The sequence below is a fragment of the Lissotriton helveticus genome, chromosome 1_1 (genome assembly GCF_964261635.1).
Source record: "Lissotriton helveticus chromosome 1_1, aLisHel1.1, whole genome shotgun sequence".
NCBI lineage: Eukaryota > Metazoa > Chordata > Amphibia > Caudata > Salamandridae > Lissotriton > Lissotriton helveticus.
The window spans coordinates 1,042,905,139-1,042,926,646 of NC_136057.1; the positions used below are offsets into that span (position 1 = coordinate 1,042,905,139).

Here is a 21,508-nt window from a genome sequence, read left to right on the forward strand (position 1 = left end):
ATACTGGGAAGGAAACAAGCTTCCGGGGACCGGTTTCTGGCATCACAGCCTTCGTCGGCCCGGCTTGCTTGAATCCTGATGGTGCAATGAGCAAGGGACTCACGTCTGAGTATACCCTCCCACACATAGTGTGGATAAAATCGATTTTGGAAAAAGGGGGTGGTGATGGACAGAGTTTCTGAATGATGCAGAATACTCTTACCAAGTCAAGAGATCATGGTTTTAATCCATCACCTGTTTTTTAGCTCATTGCACCATCCCAGCTCAGAACCTGGCTATATGCAAATTAGTCTGTTCCTGTCCCAGTGCATGATGGGAACAGGACAAACCAAACTACCAAGCCAATTCTTATACTGGGAAGGAAACAAGCTTCCGGGGACCGGTTTCTGGCATCACAGCCTTCGTCGGCCCGGCTTGCTTGAATCCTGATGGTGCAATAGGCAAGGGACTCACGTCTGAGTATACCCTCCCATACATAGTGTGGATAAATTCGATTTTGGAAAAAGGGGGTGGTGATGGACAGAGTTTCTGAATGATGCAGAATACTCTTACCAAGTCAAGAGATCATGGTTTTAATCCATCACCTGTTTTTTTAGCTCATTGCACCATCCCAGCTCAGAACCTGGCTATATGCAATGGGACAGGAACAGACTAATTTGCATATAGCCAGGTTCTGAGCTGGGATGGTGCAGTGAGCTAAAAAACGGTGATGGATTAAAACCATGATCTATTGACTTGGTAAGAGTATTCTGCATCATTCAGAAACTCTGTCCATCACCACCCCCCTTTTTCAAAATCGGTTTTATCCACACTATGTGTGGGAGAGTATACTCAGACGTGAGTCCCTTGCTCATTGCACCATCAGGATTCAAGCAAGCCGGGCCGAAGAAGGCTGTGATGCCAGAAACCGGTCCCAGGAAGCTTGTTTCCTTCCCAGTAAAAGAATTGACTTGGTAGTTTGGTTTGCCCTGTTCCCATCATGCACTGGGACAGGAACAGACTAATTTGCATATAGCCAGGTTCTGAGCTGGGATGGTGCAGTGAGCTAAAAAACGGTGATGGATTAAAACCATGATCTATTGACTTGGTAAGAGTATTCTGCATCATTCAGAAACTCTGTCCATCACCACCCCCCTTTTTCAAAATCCATCGAGAGTGAGGAGTCCAGGATGATGCCCAGGTTCCGTGCGTGGTCAGTCGGTATGGGGGCTTTTCCTAGGGCCGTTGGCCACCAGGAGTCGTCCCAGGCGGAAGGGGATGCACCTAAGATGAGGACTTCCGTTTTGTCCAAGTTCAGTTTCAGACGGCTGTGCTTCATCCATTCGGCTACTTCTTTCATCCATTCATGTAGGTTGGTTTTGGCGGTGTTTGGGTCTTTGGTGAGTGAGAGGATCAGCTGAGTGTCATCAGCGTAGGAGATGATGTTGAGGTTGTGTTGACGTGCGATGGTTGCGAGGGGGCTCATGTAAACGTTGAAGAGGGTGGGGCTGAGTGATGATCCTTGCGGGACGCCGCAGATGACTTCGGAGGCCTCTGACTTAAAAGGGGGGAGGCGGACTCTCTGAGTTCTTCCAGCGAGGAACGAGATGATCCAGTCCAATGCTTTTCCTTGAATTCCGATGTTTCTGAGGCGTTGTGTCAGGGTGCTATGGCAGACTGTGTCGAAGGCTGCAGAGAGGTCAAGGAGGATGAGGGCGACTGTGTCTCCGTTGTCCAGTAGAGTTCGGATGTCGTCTGTTGCTGCGATGAGGGCGGTCTTGGTGCTGTGTTTGGCTCGGAAGCCAGACTGTGAGGAGTCGAGTGATTTGTTGGTTTCGAGGAAGGCGGCGAGTTGATTGTTGATGGCTTTCTCAATGACTTTGGCAGGGAATGGGAGGAGCGAGATGGGGCGGTAGTTTTTGAGTTCGGTGGGGTCGGCTGTGGGTTTCTTCAGAAGGGCGCTGAGTTCGGCGTGTTTCCAGCTTTCTGGGAATGTGGCGGAGTTGAGGGAGCAGTTGATGACGTCTCGGAGATGGGGTGCGATAACGGAGCTTGCTTTGTTGAAGATGTGATGGAGGCATGGGTCTGTAGGGGATCCTGAATGGATGGAGTTCATCAGGTGAATGGTTTCTTCTGTGGTGATTGGGTTCCAGTCAGAAAGGTTATTCAGAAGAGGCACAGGTTCGGAGGTGAGAGGGGTGGACTGGTTTACGGGTAGGTTGTCAAAGCTGTTATGAATGTCGGCGATTTTGTCATGGAAGAATGAGGCGAGGGAGTCGCAGAGGACTTGAGAGGGGGTGATGTCGTTGGAGCTGGCGGTAGGGTTGGTGAATTCTTTGATGATATTGAAAAGTTCCTTGCTGTTGCGAGCGTTCTTGCGATCTGCTTGGAGATGCTTCTCTAGATCCTGGTCCTTTCGGCATATCAATGTCCAGTAAAGCACAAGTGTCGCGGAGTGACTTGAGTTGGTGCAGCGAACCCTTCCACCTAAAGATCAGGCGAAACGGGTGACCCCAGGAGTAGTGTATTCCATTGTCTCTCAAAAAGTTCATCGCTATACGGAAGGACTTACGTTTCTGCAGGGTGATGGTGGAAAGGTCCTGAAAAAGAGCTATGGGTTCGTCCCGGAAGAGAATAGGCTGTTTCCTTCGGGCCTCTCGTAAAATGCGTTCCTTCAGGGGAAAGTCCGGGAGGAAGGCCAGTATGTCCGGGGGTGGAGCTGGTGCCCTTCGTGCCATGCCAACCCTATGTGCCCGGTCAATCCGTATCACAAATTCCTCAGATTCCCCCAGGATCTCCCGGAATAGGTCCTGCAGATATTCGAACATATTGTTCTTTTCGGACTTCAACGGGACTCCACGGACCCGTATGTTGTTCCGCCGGGAACGGTTCTCAAGGTCTTCTGAGTGCGATTGTAAATCCACTTGAGGGTCGTGGAGACGAATCTTCTGTTGCAACCGTTCCACCTCCATGCTGCGGGATTGGTCTGCCTCCTCCACCGACGCCACTCGTTCGCCTAGGCCGTCTAGGTCTCGACGCAGCTCCCGCTGTTCCTCCGCCAACTCCTGTTTCAGGGTTTGAAAGTCATCCCTCAGAGTGTTGAAGAGGGAGGCCAGGAAGGCTTTGGTGATGGGGGCGGTCTCATCATCCTGTCCTTGGGGGCTTGCCAGCGTCTTCGGGGACACCATGGTCTGGGCCTTCTCCCCTTTTGGCGCGTTTTTGTGTAGAAGGTCTACGATATTCCGGGTTCTCTTGCGACTAGAGTACGCCATGTCGGCGATGTGAGGACCCTTGGAGTCCCGACTTGTGAGTTCAAAGGGGACGCAGTTGGCGCTCTGGTGATGTTGGGCTTAACTCCTGTTGAGGCTGGTGAGTTGTCCAAGACCGTCGTGTGGAAGTTGCTGGGGACGGAGTGTGGCCCTGCGTTGTCTGGGTGCTTGGAGGTCGTCAGGTGGTAAGGCGGGGCCAGGCCAACGAGCAGGGCCTGGCGTGATATCCAAGGGGGGGGGGGCCTGTGGGGCTCCTGGATTTGGCGTTATGGAGGAGATGTTTTTGTGTCCGGTCAGGCGTCTCCGCTGGGCCGTGGGACATGCGGGCCGGCCGGGGTCCACAGCGCTTTCGTTCGTGCTTACGGGGGTCCCACCTTAAGGCTCGTGACCCCAGCAGACGATCATTGGTGGCGGATACAGGCTCTGGGGGCAGACCGCCCCGATCAGGACCCTTTTCAGGGGTCCCAGCGTGGTCCAGGGGTGTGGGCCGTCGGTGCTGCCAAGGTGACTGGGGGGGTCAGTTCCGCATTACCTCCGGGCCAGTAATTGCGCTCCGAGGTCCGCCACCGTTTTCCTCCCAGTGCGGCCCCAGATCGGTGCTGTTTGGGTCTGGCCCCCGCCCGGGAGCAGGCGGCTCTGTTAGGCTCCAGGGGTGAGCAGTGTCGCCCTTCCTAAGTCCTCCCCAGTGCGGCCGTGGCCTATTCAGGCCGGGACTCGGTCCGGCTCCCTCGTCGCAGCCCACCCCGCTTACTTCTGTGCAGGCTCTCTGTTCCACTGGCGGGGGGGGGATTCCGCTCCCGTCACTGGGGGATCCGGCGATCTCTCTGGGGTCCCGCCGATGCCCAGCTCGCGGCAGCAGTCCTCCGTCGCTGACCTCCTCCCGGTCTAGGCCCAAAGCCGGGGGCTCGAGTAATCCTGTCGGCCGCGCAGCCGCAGGCCGATGCTTCAGTCTCCGTATCCGCCGGAAGGTCGCCTCACGGTTGTCGCGGTGACCCCCGAGGTCCCGGCAGAGTCCGCGCCTGCCTTCTCCGACGGCTCCGGTCCAGGGTGTAAGGCTCCAGGCCCACTCCCGGCGGCAAGCGGCCGCCATTTTCCTCGCAAGTCAGTGCCGGGAGCTCCCGGCTTGTGGAATCGGGCACCGGGGGACTACAAAGTCCGGATCTTCAGCGGGAGGGCAGCAGGAGCAGGCGTTACAACTCCGATTACAAAACCAGCGATTTTGGGGTGTATTTCGTTGTTATTGTAGGGCTTTGGGGATCAGGGCCGGAGAGCCACGCTGAGACACGTCCGATCAGGCCGCCATCTTGGCCACGCCCCCCGCAGAACATGTTTTAAGATCCTCCCCCTGCCTCAGGACTTTTCCCGAGGTATCGACGGAGAGTCGGTGCCTCCCTTTGACCTGAGTCAGTGCCAGGTGAGGTGAGGCTTGTTACCTCACATTGGATAGGTATGAATAACCTATCATCCGGTGTAGAGGTATTGTGACTGATCACTTGCAATTACATTGTGTTTTTTTTGTTGTTTTGTCTTCACTGTTCAAAACTTGCACTTTAATGCAGTAGCCTTCATAACTAGGTCCTGAGGAAAGCCGGGGTCCTTATGCCCATCACGGCTGAAACTAGTAGACCATTTTTTCGGTAGATAAATTCAAAACCGACACTGTGTTTTTTAACAAGCTCACCAGTGGTCACTAATAAATTCATTCTGGACTACTGTTGTACTTTTTTAATTCACTTATATTCACAATTCTATTTTTGCACTTCTTCTGTTGACTAGTCTGGTCAGTATACTTCTCTGAGATACTCAGCCTGTCATTTGTCTATCATTGGCTTCACATCACGCCTAGTTCACTAGCGTTTGGCTTGTTGCCAGAAGAGCTGAGGTGACAGGGGCACTTTTGGAGTTCCAAATGATGACACTGGCCACTAAGGGCAGTTGATGGAAATACTCTACTTTCTGTCTCCCCTCCTCAGGGTTTCTTCTGTCATGAAGTTGTCCTTATGTCAGGATCATCACACCACGATTAGCTGTCATATAAATATATGATTTGCCACTACCTGTGACCTTTGCTTTTTCCTCTTTTCTTGTTAGACCACCAGTTTTTTCTTGTGTTGTTTTTTAAGATCAAAACAGCCAACTGTGGGGCCCCAGTTTTTTAAAAAGAGGGGATGTTAACCTGGGAATGCCCTAAAATTCAACGTCATGGATTGCAAATTCATTCATAACATTCATCAGGTATCAGAGCGCTTTACATCGCACCAGTTACGTTACATGAGGCCACACATTCATTTTTGTTAGGCATGGGGAGATTAAGTGATTTGCCCAGAATCACAGGATGTTTGGCGTCGTTACCAAGACTCGAACCCAGATCCCCAGGTCCGAGGTCGAGCGCCTTAGCCGTTAGGCCAACTCCTCTATACATTTAAAAGGTAAAAGAACCGTGCCAGCAAAGTAGACCCTTGTGGGCGTGTCTGTGTTGTGCTGTGGGCGTGGGCTGGGGGCGTGTGTCCGCCCTTCATGCCATGAGAGTCGTACATACAAGCGCCAATTACGTTGCTGCGCAGCATCAAGGGGCACGCTGGGGGCGTGTGTCCGGCCTTCATGCCATGTTGCGCCGCATCAAGGGGCACGCTGGGGGCGTGTGCTATGTTCCGCACTTCATGCCATGTGGGTCGTACATTATTCAGAAGATCGTCTGCTGTGGCCATGTGCTGGGGGCGTGACAAACGCGTTCACCTGGAGGCCTGGTAAATAACATTACTGCAGCCTGTCCTGCGCGCTGTTACTGAACTCTCTCATTCAACGAAATTACACGCACCTGATACCATCAACCAGGGCTCTAGCCGGGCTCAGGCGGTGGATCAGTACACTAATTATACGCGCCTGATAACATCAACCAGGGCTGCAGCTGGGCCTCAAGCGGGGGAACACGCGCCTGCTAACATCAAACAGGCTTGCATCTGGGCCTCAAGCGGGGCAACACGCAAATGAGCGTGTCTGCGGGGACAATTACTGCAGCCTCTCCTACTCGCTGTCACTCAACTCTCTCATTAGACGAATTTACCCGCGGCTGATAACTCGCTCATTCAACGACATTACACGCGCCTGCTAACATCAACCAGGGCTGTAGCCGGGCTCAGGCGGCGGATCCCTACACCAATTACACGCGCCTTCTAACATCAACAAGGGCTGCAGCTGGGCCTTCTCCGTCGCTATTCTAATGAAACAAAAAATGTTGTCTACCGCGAGATTTTAAAATAAATTGCCCCTGCCAAATACACACATTACACACATTCTATTTCATACCAGGACAACGTCGGGACGGGCTGCTAGTTAGTTATATTTGTTAAAATGTATTAGGCACAGACATGCAGAGAATAAACCTGCAGCATTGTGTAACACTCATCACAGTAGCAGAGTTGTGTTCTGCTGTAGTTGTTTCACACATATCATCTTTATATTGCCTTTATTGCAGGTTTTCTGAAATGTCACCATGGTTGCCTGACACATGCTGTTCTCTTTCCATAGGATGGAGACACCTGCCTGCACATGGCTGCATTGAAGGGGTCACTACCTATCTGTCAGCTGTTGCTCCAGCATGAAGAATCTCTAGCCGGTGCCAGAGATAAGGTACAGCTGTGGAGGGAGGGAGCTTGATGTGTGCCATGACTTACCTTGGAAAGCTGCTGATTGGGACGAGAAGTAGAGACCCTTTTGTTGCCTCTGAATAACTGCTCTCTGTTGCGTTCGGTACATCACACCATCAATAAAGATGTTTTAGTAGCACTGATTCTAGGTCTGTACCAAGTTCCTGCTTATCATGGTGGTAAATATCTGCCCCTTGATCAGGCGTATAACTTGGGCAAGTGCCCCAAGTCACTGCATGCTGCAGAGTTCTTCTCTTCTCATTAGCTTTGATTAAGGCGCACTATTTTCTGTTTTTACTATTTTTTACAGATAAATACGGACTGAAAACCATTTCTTTTCTTGTCTGTATTTATTTTTAAATGTGGATAAAAACAGAAGTTGGGTGCATTTTGAGTGATTCTAAATGTACTTTACCATGACTACCAGGCCAATAACTGTGTGGATTGATAGATAATGGGGTTAAAAAAAAGAAATTTTAGTAAAGAGACTTATACAGCAGCAGATATGCACAAGGATAATACTGAAATGTGCATAATTTCATGTAAGTGCATTGATTTATCTCCTGCGGGTGTTCATACCACTGAAACCTGGCAGGCATTCAAGCGTGACTTAATATTTATTGGTTGAATAAATGCAGAAATAAACCAGTTCCAGCATTATTATTTTTTTTTACAAAACCCGTAATAAATATGGATAAATACAGACAGAAATGTCAAAAAAGAAATACCATTAAACAGGGAGCCCTGGTTATTTTATTGTCCACAGCCATATGATTGATCTCTGACAGTTTTGCCTTTAATGAAGACTTTGTTGATTAACTTGAGCTATCTCACACAGTCCTCTTAACATGGCATTGACAACCAGCAGAGCCCTCTCTGTGGTGGAATTGTATTTTATAGAAATTGAAATGACTAAATCCAAAACCACTGTTTCTTGTCTGTTCAATCAGAATAGGCATGTATGGACTGTCTGTCTGTCTGTTAATTGCAGAGGGAAGTTTTCCTTTTGCATTTATTTAGGGTAAAACTTATGTAGTGTGAAACTTATCCCTGCTGCTGTGATCTTTTACTTGTTTCCCAGTGACTACTCTCTGTGTCTCCTGTATCCATGAATCAGTACATGAACTGGTAAAATCATGCCTTTCCCATTCTTTTTCTTGCATGTTAAAGCTGAAACACAGAGACTGTACCACAGTATCTCAGAACATTTCCATATGTTCCCTGTTGCCTTTCTCTTATCTCCCTCAGGCCTGTGCATGCTTCTAGGTGCAGGCTGGTGCTTCTGGAACATTAAATAGCACATCATAGGGAATGTTACGTTTCCACCGTTTTCTTATATGTGTTTGCTACTCTAGAGGCTGGCACGGCACATACAAGCAGTCACACATAATGGTGAAGGCTCCCAGATTAGTACTGCACCTGGTGACCCACACCGTGAACGCTTACTGTTGATTTCCATCAACCACTTTGGATGTATTCTATTACCCTTCAGCCACCAACTGCTTGTTGCCCATCACTTTAAAGGCTGGCAGTGCCCATAAAGAAGTATTTCAGCAATGCACCATCTTTATATGCCCTGAAATGTATGTACAACCATGGAGACATACTTCTGTCCTATAGGTGTCTACTTTCTCTGATTAATCAACATTCAGTAGCTGAGCTGAATGACCTTCACCACCACAAAATAGCTTCTGCTGTCCTTCGTGTACTCGTGTGATAAGTTGAAAAGTGGTTTGCTACACAGAGCTCTTCTGTAATCTGTGACTGAAAGTAGAGGACGTCAACTTAAAGGAAATCTCAACACTTACATTGGCAGCCAAAGCAGATGCTCACCTTCCAGGCCCTTTATCTGATTCACACTTATTGCAGCAGTAGGAAAGTGCAAGATAATCTGAAGCAACCTCAAAATATGAGAATCTACTTTAAGATATATCTGTAGCAGCTCAGCTATTCACCTTTGATAACACTGTTTTAGATACTTCATCGTACTGAAGATCTTGTATAGCTATCCTCTCTCCCTAGCATTTTCACTGACATTATGTTAAAGTTGCAAGTTTCTTTTTAATGACCTCCTATTGCTTGAGGAATTTTGCCTAAGGAAATCCGAGCGCACGGGTGGCACCTTTAGTGCAATTTGTATGTTGCTTCCTAAGATGCTGGCAGCACAGCTGTAAGTGATGGAATTCACTTTGCACCTTTCAATAGTTTGTCTAGTGTGATATCTGCAATGCACTCTAAAAAAAGATGAATCATTAGAGACAATATTATTAAGGTTAGTGTGAGTAACTCAATTGTTTCAAGTGGTTCTTTATCCTAACCACTTGCGAAGTCTCTATTTCTGGGCCCTGATTGTGCTAGTATTTGCACTTTGTCCTCAGTGTTACTGTTTCTCAGCATCCTCTTTCCCTGAAGACATGCAAGCCTCAGTAGAGTAAGTTTATGATAGGGTCAAGGTTTCTACAGTCTTGGTACATTTACCTTCTTGCCTAGATTATGTATCTGCACCAGATATCCTTGTGATACGGGTTTATATGTGTTTCTCAGAGTGGCGAAACCTTCCTGTTCCGAGCTGTGAGAGCTGCTGCTTGTGGAAATGGAGATACCCACACAGAGCTGGTAAGCTGGGCGTTGGAGCGAGATGAAGACTTACTCTGCAGGAATGAGGTGAGTACTCATCGGTCATCATGATTATGGATGCACAAAGACGCTTATTGTAATATTGTATGTTTGCAAGCTATGAACGAGCCATGCTTCTACATACTAGAGCATATTTTATATGCGTTCTAGAGTGTTTGCACCAATGTATCTGTCCACCAGGGGTCTTCGCAGTAATTCAGTGCAAGTGAAAAGGATAACGCTTTTGGCATGCTGGTGTAGGTAACTGGGAGCCAGCGTGATTCTTTCTCGGGGGCCCGGATCCAACAGCTCAACTGGGAGATGATGTCCTACAGTCTGCAGGCATCCAGAATGGTACCAAGATAGCAAAGCACGATAGGATGGTGCAAAAAAGGAGCTGTATTGGGGACTGGATTGGAGAGGTAAGCTTGGAGGCATGGAGCAGATTGTAGTCTTGACAATAAGTCCTTTGCTGTTGTGTAAGAAGGGTCCCCTGCATGCTATATCAGGTACATGAAAGAAGGAGAAACAGCTTAAAAATATCTTCATAATGATGGATAATGTGATAAAACTCGAGCCCAGACGAGTCATGGAGCTACCGTCAAGGAAATTGACGGAGGGTAGCTCAGTGGAATAGAAGAATTTACAATATTTTCAAACCACCCTAGACACCATAAATAGCGATAACCATGCACAGTGCTAGAGGGCCGATCCCCAACCAGCCGCCAAACAATTATATGTTATATGTTCATGTTATATGTTTAAAACCTGGCACAGGGCTAAAAGAATAGGTCAGTGCAACGTAGCCATGAAGATGACCAGCCTAAGGGGACATTTAACCAGCCATCCAACAGACGCATACAAAACGCTATCTACGTAATTCATGTACTACCAAAAGATAAGCGATTTGCTCCAATTGCCACAATTGTTATATGTTTTCACATGTATGTATCCTGTGAAGAAAAACAATACAAATATTTAATTTAAAAAAAAAGAAGAATTTACAATCTGGTGCTCAACAAGAGCTGAACTCTAAATAAATGAAGATGCAAATATAACCTCTATATGTAATTGAAGGCTCGGAATTATTTAATAGGAGTGATTGCGGACAATAATTGTCACTGTACATAATTGGAAATAAATGTGAGTTGAGGATTCTGTCATGCAGCTTGTCCTGAACTTTATTTGAAAAGATACGATATGAATGCAGATAGGTGCCTTTCACCACCAAAGTCCCTTAGCTAAAGGGCAGGTGCCTCCTTGCTCTCTGCAAAATATAATGAAGCCGGGTAGCCTCAGCTGTAGACCCCAAGAGGGTGGGAAGGAAAGCATGGGCAGTGTCATCATAAAACAAGGAATGTAGCAGGGTATCAAGAAGACTTGAATAGGTAGAGACAAAAACGAAGCAAAGAGGAAAACAAACAATGTGAAAAGAAAGTCAGCTTTTCATCAAGATCTCACATGCTCATACATCACCTATTTTTCATTTGGTTATATAAATGGCATTTTCTCGAGGCAGGGTTTTGTGATGTAGATATACATTGCTTGCATGTTCATCTCTGCATCCTCCGGTAAATGGTAGCCAAGGGGATTCCTGTTTTTCTGAGAACTTCGTGGCACTTTAGAGTACTGACATGGGACATGTATGCAAAGGCCAGGCATAACTGGTATTGACAGCACATAGATTGTGAATTCCTGTAGAAAGAAATCTAGAAAGGCATTTGAGACAACAAACATTGTTGGGAAATTGAATAGAGGTATAGATTGGAAGGTTAGCTACAAGAAAGCTTGGTAATCATGCAATAGTAACAGTGGAAATCAGTTTGACGGAAATTCAGGAGAGAGACACAGACACGGCATAAATAAGAAAGGGTTAGACCTGGAACTTAGACTGAAATTATACACAGTGTGAGGAGCAATTCAGAATTCTGGACATGTTGTAACTCTAAGTTCACGATGCTGGAACCAAATTAAAATGCACTTTTGACACAGTGCACATGCTTCATACCAGACAGAACAAGGCATTCAGCATGTTTAAAGTAGAACTCATTTAGAAGACAAATGCATAAAAAGAGAAATTAATCAATATGTGAGCAACTGTTTAAAGGAGACCACATTGACTCCAGCAATGGACCCTTCAGCGCAATTGCTGGCGTCAATGCGGTCTCCTTTAAACAGTTTCATCCCGCTCTGTAAAAATTAACTGCTAACTGTTGTTGTGACCTCTAATCCAATTGTATATATTTTCTTGTGCCTTTTACGCTGTTTTCTCACCGTGCCTGTTATCACTGCGCCGTTCACCCTCACGAGCACGTATGTGCACACCTACTCTTGGGTTACCTATACGTACACTGTAATGTTGTGCTGATATAACGACTTGCTTCCCAAAATAAGATTTACCCTGTTTTTCATATTTCCTTTGTGGTCTCTCTTTTTACCGTCGCTCACATATTGATTTATGTATCTTTTTATGCATTTGTCTTTTAAATGATTACCGGTTGAGACATTGTTTCTTGTTTGCACACTATTACTCGGGTCCCGACTGGGTTAACAGGTCTCCTCCTGTTTTTGGCCTTCATCATAAAGTAGAACTCGGGCACAGTGGCTTAGTGCACAGAAGCAAAGCAGAAGCTGGGTAACAGAATGGAATTTTTAACATAGAATATGGACATGTGTAGCACAGGCACTTTAAAAGCAGGGCAAATTACAGGTACGAAACCTACCCTGAGCAGTGGAGAGAACCAGTTTTGCTTTGCAGGACAAGTAAAAAGTAATTACAGGAGAAGATTCAGACTAAGGTAAACTCGTCCCCACTAGTGGAGAAGGTTACAGAACCAAGCAACTTATTTCATATGTTTGCGTGCTTTGGTTCCTGGTACACAACAAGAGAAGCTGTCATAGACTAGCCACAGCGATATTGAATCCGTCTTGTTGGCCTCTCTTGTGTTGTAGAAGATTGACACAAGGTTATCTAGAATTCTAACTTGGAAAGTGGTGAAAGGGAATAGAAAGACTAGAAATATTGGTTACTGATGTTATAATGGGACAGTGTTGCAAACTTTCCAGGACCGCATGAAGACCTAAGTGAAGCTATATGATTCACATAGAATTAATCTTTACATCAGATAACTTGTCTATTCAGGCTCCCAAGCAGCGCTTCATGACAACAGAATGGCATGATCCTAATAATTGACACAACAGGAACAGAAGCCGATGTGATGATGTCAAAAAAGGGGGAAAAAATGGTGTGTCCTTCAAGCATTTATTAAGAATGGACATGATATGTATGCCTGATATAGAAAACATACAAGTCAAATGAATCTTCTATTTATGGGATTCTTCTGTCCTGTTCTTTATCCCTCATGAAGAAATGATATTAGCCATTTTTAGGTCAAAGCCTACAAGACAGTGCAGCTTCCTGGTTGCAGAGACATATTGCGGACATGCTGAAAGCTTCCCTACGAAAGCGTTCCACCCATTGCTTACCATTGGTTTTGTTACTCACATTTGCTTGCTTTCTATTTCCTACCTTATCTGTTTTAGGCTGTTGTAACACTATGGGAGCAGCTCAAGTGCCAGACTGTACACGAAATACTAAAAGACACGTGCCCGATACTACCTCTTACCCGTTATACTTCCCACAGAATGTTGAAACTGACATAGAAACACAGGAAGAACAGTGGCCCTTTAATGCGGAATGGACCTATGACTGGGAGGAGTCTCGTAAGGACTCGGAGACGTCTTATGCCGGAAACGAGGAATCGGGGGGGTGTCTATTCACCAGGAGGGAGCGGAGGGAAGGAGAGGACGAGAACGGAACGGAGCAGCAGGATATAGCGGACGTGGAACGAAGACGGAGAGACGTTGAAGAGAACGTGGAGCAGGAGAAGCCAGGAGGCCACCGACAACACGAGCCGCCCAGCCATACACCCGCGGGAGGTGTATGGCTCAGCCAGGTACGTGAGAAATTCAGGGGCTGGGTTTTTCGTAAGGCAGCTGCTACCGAGTAAAAGCCCGGGAGTCTATCACCCTTCCTGGTACACCCTTTTCCCTGAGCACACCACCCCACTCACGACGGCATTTGTTTAAGAGATTGCACTAGAAGTGGATCCTCACTCCCTTTCCCCATAGGAACTAATATTGTAAAAACAACAACTGATACCCCGTCGTCTTCTCTTTGTTTTAATCGAGAGGCAAGACGGAAGCTGAAGAAGAATCACCTCGACGGAAACCCGACAGAGGACGCAGGGCCACGTCTACAGAATCCGGGATTCGAAAGGCGGCGAGGAGCCGTTCCCCTCGAGGAGCCATAACCAACAGAAAGAAAAGTTCAGACTCGCTGTATCTAAAAATAAAACCCGTAAAGACTAAAATTAGTGTATTGCCTATTGCCTATTCCTCCCGCAAGTGCAACAGTGGTGGAGAATGCGGGCATAGGCACCATCTGTGGAGTCAAGATGGAGACCGTTGTCGAACAATTAGTAAAGGGACAGGAACGAATTGAATGGGTGATTGAACAACACTTAGTTTCCGCCCAAGCGGATAGAGAGGTGATAAAAAAAGCCCTTGAGGATAAAAGCGACCAAGCCTGGGTCGATCCCGTCCTAAGAGGAGGAACAACCGAAAGACCCATAACCCATGGAACAACCGCGGTGTCCCTACAAAAGTATAGGAACGGGGAAGATCCAGATGCTTTTCTCTTAAATTTTGAAAGGGCCGCCAGAGTATGCGGTTGGCCGGTAGCAAAATGGCTGTTTTTTTGGCACCTCTGTTAGGAGGAGAAGCACAGGCCGCTTACCAAGTGGCAAATCCAAGAGGGGACACTACGTATGCGGAAATCAAAAGAATAATCCTCGACCACTTAGGATTAGACACAGAGGCATATCGACTAAGATTCCGAAAGGAGAGCGGTGCGGTAGGGGAAAACCCGAAAACCTTGTTTGTAAGGCTGAAAATGGCCGCGGATAAGTGGCTCACACCAACCACAAGCAGTAAGGAGGAAATAATGGACCATATCTATTTAGAGCAATTCCTTGAAGCTCTCCCCTACGCCACCCAAAAATGGCTTCGTCAGCATAATAATTTGACGACCGCCCAGGCTGTGGAAATGGCATCGTCGTTCACACGGGCACAACCTAAAAATTTCCCCTTGGAGATAGAAAAAGACAGGAAAATAGGAATACGACAGGAAAAGAATATTTCTCGAGGGAGAGAAACGATACGTCCACGTACTTGGAGGACCGAGAACAATACACCTACAGGGCCACAATGTTTCGATTGTGGTCAATGGGGCCACATTGCCCGAATGTGCCCAAGGAAAAGGAACGAGGAAGAACCAATGGAGATTGGGTACCTCCCTAAACCCGTCTTGTTTTCAGCCGAGATGGGAAACTCCTTCAGAGTAAGTGTGAAAGTCAATGGACACTCCCTATTAGCGTTGTTAGACTCTGGCTGTCGTCAGTCAGTAATCCAGTCCCCCTATGTAAAGTCAGAACAATATGTCTCTCAGGGGGTGGTTAATATTAAGTGTGTACATGGGGATGTTAGACCTTACCCCATAGCGAACATTACCATTGAGACAACAGTAGGATGCTCACAGACAGTTAAGGTGGGGGTGATGTATAATTTACCTGAAGACTTAATAATCGGGACAGATAACCCCAACTTCCTGAACATGTTTAAAGATAGACTGGAGGACAAGAGGCAAACAGAGGAGGAGGGGAACATGGGTAGAGAAAGTCCCCTCGTTCATAGTCTTAAAATTGTGAAATTGACCAAGTACGCAACCTCTCCCACTAAAGGCTCTACTAAGGCGGCGGGTTATGACCTGTACAGCGCCTATGATTATGTAATACACAGTCAAGAAAAAGCACTAGTCAAAACTGACCTACAAATAGCGGTCCCCCCAGGGTGTTATGGCAGGATAGCCCCGAGATCGGGCCTGGCGGCTAAATACTTTATTGATGTCGGGGCAGGAGTTGTTGATGCGGATTACAGGGGCAATGTTATGGTCCTGCTGTTCAACTTCGGGACTGACGAGTTTAAGGTCAAGAGAGGGGATAGAGTAGCACAACTCATTTGTGAATGCATAGCGAGTCCCTTAGTAGAAGAACTAGGCGAGTTGAACGACACAGAAAGAGGTTCCAAAGGGTTTGGCTCCTCTGACCCTACAAACGTTCAAATACACTCCGTAACCTCACAGGACCCATGGGTTTTGGACAAAAGCTTTAAATTTGCGCAAATCAGTGATCCCACTCTCCTCACTGCATGGGAACAGGCTCATCAAAGATCAGAAGGCTCTAAGGTTTTTCCTGGGTTTATTATCCAGAATGACCTACTGTATCGGATTGGAAAGGAAGGAGACCCTGCTCAACTATTAGTACCTGTCTCTTTCAGGGAGCAAGTACTTTTCTTCGCGCACAGCCACGTCATTGCCGGTCACTCCGGCGCAGAAAAAACGACCCAGAATATCCTCAGACAATTTTTTTGGCCCGGTATTTATAAAGATACTGAATCTTATTGTAGAACCTGTGACATCTGCCAAAGGATGAATATGGTGCGACCCCCGGCCGTTCCCTTACAGCCCTTGCCGGTTATCGGAAAGCCTTTTGAAAGGGTCGGTATGGATATCATTGGGCCACTGCCCAAGACTAAAAAGGGGTTCCGACACATCTTGGTGATCGTTGACTATGCCACTAGGTTCCCCGAGGCGTTTCCCCTATCTGCACCCAATTCCAAGCAGATTGGTGACAGGATGGTTGAATTGTTCAGCAGGGTGGGTTTCCCGAAGGAAATTTTAACTGACCAGGGTACGCCGTTCATTTCCAAATTAATGAAGGAAATCTGTGGCACGTTGGACATCCACCAGATCCGTACCTCGGTGTACCATCCTCAAACGGACGAACTGGTGGAGCGTTACAACCGTACTCTGAAAACCACCCTCCGTAAGATGATGGAAGTCAGCGGGGTTGACTGGGACCGGATGTTGCCCTTGGCATTATACGCAATCAGGGCACAGAGACAGAGCAGCTTAGGGGTTTCTGCTTTTGAACTGCTGTATGGCCGTCAACCCCGCTCCCTATTAGAAATGACTAGGGATGCCTGGATTAACGAACAACAGGAAGAAACTAGTGCTACCCTTGACTACGCCAGGGCTCTAAAATCTAAACTGGGCAAGTTAAGGGACTTGGCGTTCACTCACCTGGTGGATAGCCAGCGTAGACAAAAAGTTGCTTATGACAAGGGGAAAAAGTGGAGGCAACTCAGGGTGGGGGACTGGGCTTTAGTTCTCTTACCGTCGTCCTCGCATAAGTTTAAGGCAGTATGGATGGGCCCCTATGAGGTGACGGAAGTAATTGGGCGCACTACCTATAAATTGAAGGTTGCCCCCAATAAACAACAATCGTACCACATCAACCTTTTTAAAAAATGGTTGGGACCCCCTCCCGCAGACGTTCATCTGGCTGACAATTCAGACTCAACCGACTCTACGGTGGACATGCTTGTTCACAATGAGGAACTAACGGCTCGGCAACAGGTAGAATTGAGGGACACACTGGAATGTTATGGTGACGTATTTTCCAACAGGCCTGGGAGAACTTCTCTAGCTGAACATTCCATTGTTACACCTCCTGACAAAAAGGTGCGGATTAAACCCTACAGGGTCCCCGAAGCAAGGAGAGCCGCTATTAAGTCTGAAGTGGATGAAATGCTTCGCCTGGGAGAGATTCGTCCCTCTAAAAGTGATTGGTCCAGCCCCATTGTTATGGTCCCTAAGCCCGATGGCAGTCGGAGGTTTTGTATGGACTTTCGCGCCCTTAATGAAATTTCACTCTTCGATGCCTATCCCATTCCTAGAGTGGACGACTTACTGGAAAAACTGGGACATGCGAAATACATTTCCACCCTTGATTTAACTAAGGGATATTGGCAGGTGCCCCTTCGACCTGCTGACATTAAAAAGACTGCGTTCTCGACAGCGGAGGGGCACTTTGAGTTCACGGTGCTCCCATTTGGCCTGCATGGGGCCCCTGCAACGTTTCAGCGTCTTATGAACACTGTACTTGCTGGATTGTCGGATTTTACGTCTGCTTATTTAGACGACATTGTGATCTATAGTTCGGATTGGTCCGCTCATCTCACACACCTATCAAGGGTTCTGTTGGCTCTCCGACAGGCTGGACTCACGGTGAACGCAAAAAAATGTAAACTGGCTTTCCAAAAGGTTAAATACCTTGGATATGTTTTGGGTCATGGTCTCATAGAGCCACAGATTGAAAAAGTAAGGGCAATTGCCGACACTCCTTTTCCATCTACCAGGAGAGAATTGCGATCCTTTCTGGGCCTTGTTGGTTACTACCGACGATTTATTCCTCAGTTTGCGGATATTGCCGCCCCGCTCACGGATGCTTTAAAGAACATTGGGAAGGCTTCCTCACCGGTACATCCCACCCCCCAAATGCAGGAGGCCTTTCGAGTCTTGAAGTCTGTGATTACATCCACACCTGTGTTGTCATCACCGGATTTCTCTCGCCCTTTTGCCTTGCACACCGATGCCTCGGATTACGGCATTGGGGCCGTGCTTTCACAAACGGGCAGCGATGGGCTTGACCACCCGATACTCTATGTCAGCAGGAAACTGTTCCCTCGTGAATTGAAATATGCGACTGTCGAGAAGGAGTGTCTCGCGATCAAATGGGCCATTGAGAAACTTGCTTATTATCTCGAGGGTCGACGTTTCGACCTCTTCACGGACCATGCACCCTTGCTCTGGATGGCTCGCAATAAGGCTAACAATGCGAGAGTATTGCGTTGGTTTCTGTCACTACAGCCATACACGTTCTCTATCCATCACCGAAAAGGCAGTGAGAATGTAGGGGCTGATTTCTTATCTCGCCACCCACTCACCGATCGTGAGTGTCCGGAGGGGGAGGTATGTAACACTATGGGAGCAGCTCAAGTGCCAGACTGTACACGAAATACTAAAAGACACGTGCCCAATACTACCTCTTACCCGTTATACTTCCCACAGAATGTTGAAACTGACATAGAAACACAGAAGAACAGTGGCCCTTTAATGCGGAATGGACCTATGACTGGGAGGAGTCTCGTAAGGACTCGGAGACGTCTTATGCCGGAAACGAGGAATCGGGGGTGTGTCTATTCACCAGGAGGGAGCGGAGGGAAGGAGAGGACGAGAACGGAACGGAGCAGCAGGATATAGCGGACGTGGAACGAAGACGGAGAGACGTTGAAGAGAACGTGGAGCAGGAGAAGCCAGGAGGCCACCGACAACACGAGCCGCCCAGCCATACACCCGCGGGAGGTGTATGGCTCAGCCAGGTACGTGAGAAATTCAGGGGCTGGGTTTTTCGTAAGGCAGCTGCTACCGAGTAAAAGCCCGGGAGTCTATCACCCTTCCTGGTACACCCTTTTCCCTGAGCACACCACCCCACTCACGACGGCATTTGTTTAAGAGATTGCACTAGAAGTGGATCCTCACTCCCTTTCCCCATAGGAACTAATATTGTAAAAACAACAACTGATACCCCGTCGTCTTCTCTTTGTTTTAATCGAGAGGCAAGACGGAAGCTGAAGAAGAATCACCTCGACGGAAACCCGACAGAGGACGCAGGGCCACGTCTACAGAATCCGGGATTCGAAAGGCGGCGAGGAGCCGTTCCCCTCGAGGAGCCATAACCAACAGAAAGAAAAGTTCAGACTCGCTGTATCTAAAAATAAAACCCGTAAAGACTAAAATTAGTGTATTGCCTATTCCTCCCGCAAGTGCAACAGCTGTGCAGCGTGTCTTTGTCCCTCCTGTGGAGCATAGCCTGTTTAGTACCTCTCTGACTGGCTCCCTGTATTCTTCCATGAGTGCTCGCTTTCTGGGAACTAATTTCTTCTTTTTCGTGAGGCACGTGTGTTTTCAAGTTGTCTCCTGTATGCTACTGCACAGTAATAAACATACTGTATCGCTTTGAAAAGTGTTCCAGTCTCCTATCTTTCTGCTTGACTGATTCTGCTTATCTCTTTTAGCACATCAATCTCACATGCCTTTGAGGAACAATGTTCTGTCTTTGAGCTTGTTCATTTTGGTCAGTGCTCTTTAATAGTACCATTATTTAAACAATCCTCTACCTCAATTTCATACCCATGCCATAAGCACTAGAAGTAGGGGAGTGGGGTGAGCTGAAGCACCCCTAAAATAACCTTGCTGGAGTTCAGAAGTGAATTTAGTTGTTTTCTTGTCACATATTTCAGAATACACCAAAATTAGGAAATCCTAAATTAAGCACATTCTTTTGTAACTGTAGTGTAGTGGAAACAAATATTTTAATACGATCGAAACAAATCAATATACTACATTGTCTTTAAATATAATGGTCATTTCAATGAAAATGTGTTGTTTGCAATGGCAGTGAGCTACCATGCCATGCATGCTTCACTCTACGCCGCTGCACTGCACTCCACATCACTTCACTCCACTGTGTACCACTCCACTCTACGACACTCCACTCTGTCACTTTACTACATTCTACACGACTCCACCCCACTTTACTTCATTCTATGCCAATCCACTTTACAACACTCTTCACCAGTCCACTTCACTCTACTCAACTCTGCCCTACTCCACTCTGTGCCACTCCACAACACTCTGCTCCACTCTACGACACTACTCCTCGACACTCCACACTATTCTACTTCACTCTGCACCACTCCACTCTGACACTTTACTCCACTGTACGTCACTTCACTCTACCCCACTCCCTCTGACACTCCACGCCACTCGAGGACACTCCACAACATGCCAGTGTTTGTTGCTTTTTGCTCTTATCTGTCGTTCTCCAACCTGATAGCTTTAGAATCAGTGTCTGAGTGTGCAACAACTTTGAATTGATATGGTAGAGTAGCAACAATTGTCTGGCTCTCTGGAATAAAAAAAAAGAGGCACCCTCATCTACAGACCCCCGGGACCACGCACACAATTCAGCGAAGACATCGCCGACTTCATCAGCCCGCACGCCCTCTGCTCTGCTGACTACATCCTCCTCGGGGACCTCAACTTCCACCTGGAGAACAACAACGACCGCAACACCACCACCCTGCTGGACAACCTCGCTAACCTGGGACTCAAGCAGCTGGTCACCACCCCCACCCACTATGCCGGACACACACTCGACCCCGTCTTCTCATCCAGCAAGGACATCGCCTTCAGCCACGCCACCGGACTCCACTGGACGGATCACAGCTGCATCCACTTCAGCTTCAGAAGGACCACGATCCACCACCACCAGCAACAGGTTGCACGCAGAAGCTGGAACAAGATCACAGCCGACCAACTCGCGACCTCCCTGAACATGAACCCTCCCACCAGCACACCGGACCCAAGCCAGGCGGCCACCAACCTGACCAAGTGGATCAGCGACTGCGCAGACGACCTCGCCCCCCTGAGGATCCCGCCCAGCAGACCCGGCAGCAAGAAAGCCCCATGGTTCACCGACGAACTCAAGAACTCCAAGAAGAACTGCCGAGCCCTCGAGAGAACCTGGCGCAGAGACCCAACTCCGGACAACATGGCTGCCCTCAAGCTCGCCACCCGAAAGCACCACCAACTCATCCGCGCCACCAAGAAAACCGCATTCAAGGAACGACTGGACAACAACGCACACAACAGCAAGGAACTCTTCAACATCGTCAAAGAGCTCTCCAACCCCAACGCCGGAAACAACGACATCACCCCTTCGCAAGACCTCTGCAACTCCCTCGCCTCCTACTTCCACAACAAGATCGCGGACATACACCACAGCTTCAGCACTCAACCGACGCACGCCACAACCGAACCCCCGCCCCCCATCACCACCCTCCGCGCCTGGACCCCGATCAACACCGAAGACACCATCCGCACGATGAACTCCATCCACTCCAGATCTCCGACCGTCCCCTGCCCTCACCACGTCTTCAACAAGGGCGACGCTGTCATCGCACCCCACCTGC

General features: G+C 47.9%; 1 protein-coding gene across 3 annotated transcripts in view; it reads left to right on the top strand.

Moving 5' to 3' along the window:
* The window catches only part of LOC144820313 (putative serine/threonine-protein kinase pats1), a 299,277-nt gene that overhangs the window by 137,107 nt on the left and 140,662 nt on the right, over positions 1–21,508 (top strand). For all 3 annotated transcript variants that reach the window (XM_078677888.1, XM_078677895.1, XM_078677890.1), the window contains 2 exons: positions 6,777–6,878; positions 9,440–9,559. In XM_078677888.1, coding sequence (XP_078534014.1) covers positions 6,777–6,878; positions 9,440–9,559 — 222 coding nt within the window. The remainder of the gene's footprint in view (positions 1–6,776; positions 6,879–9,439; positions 9,560–21,508) is intronic.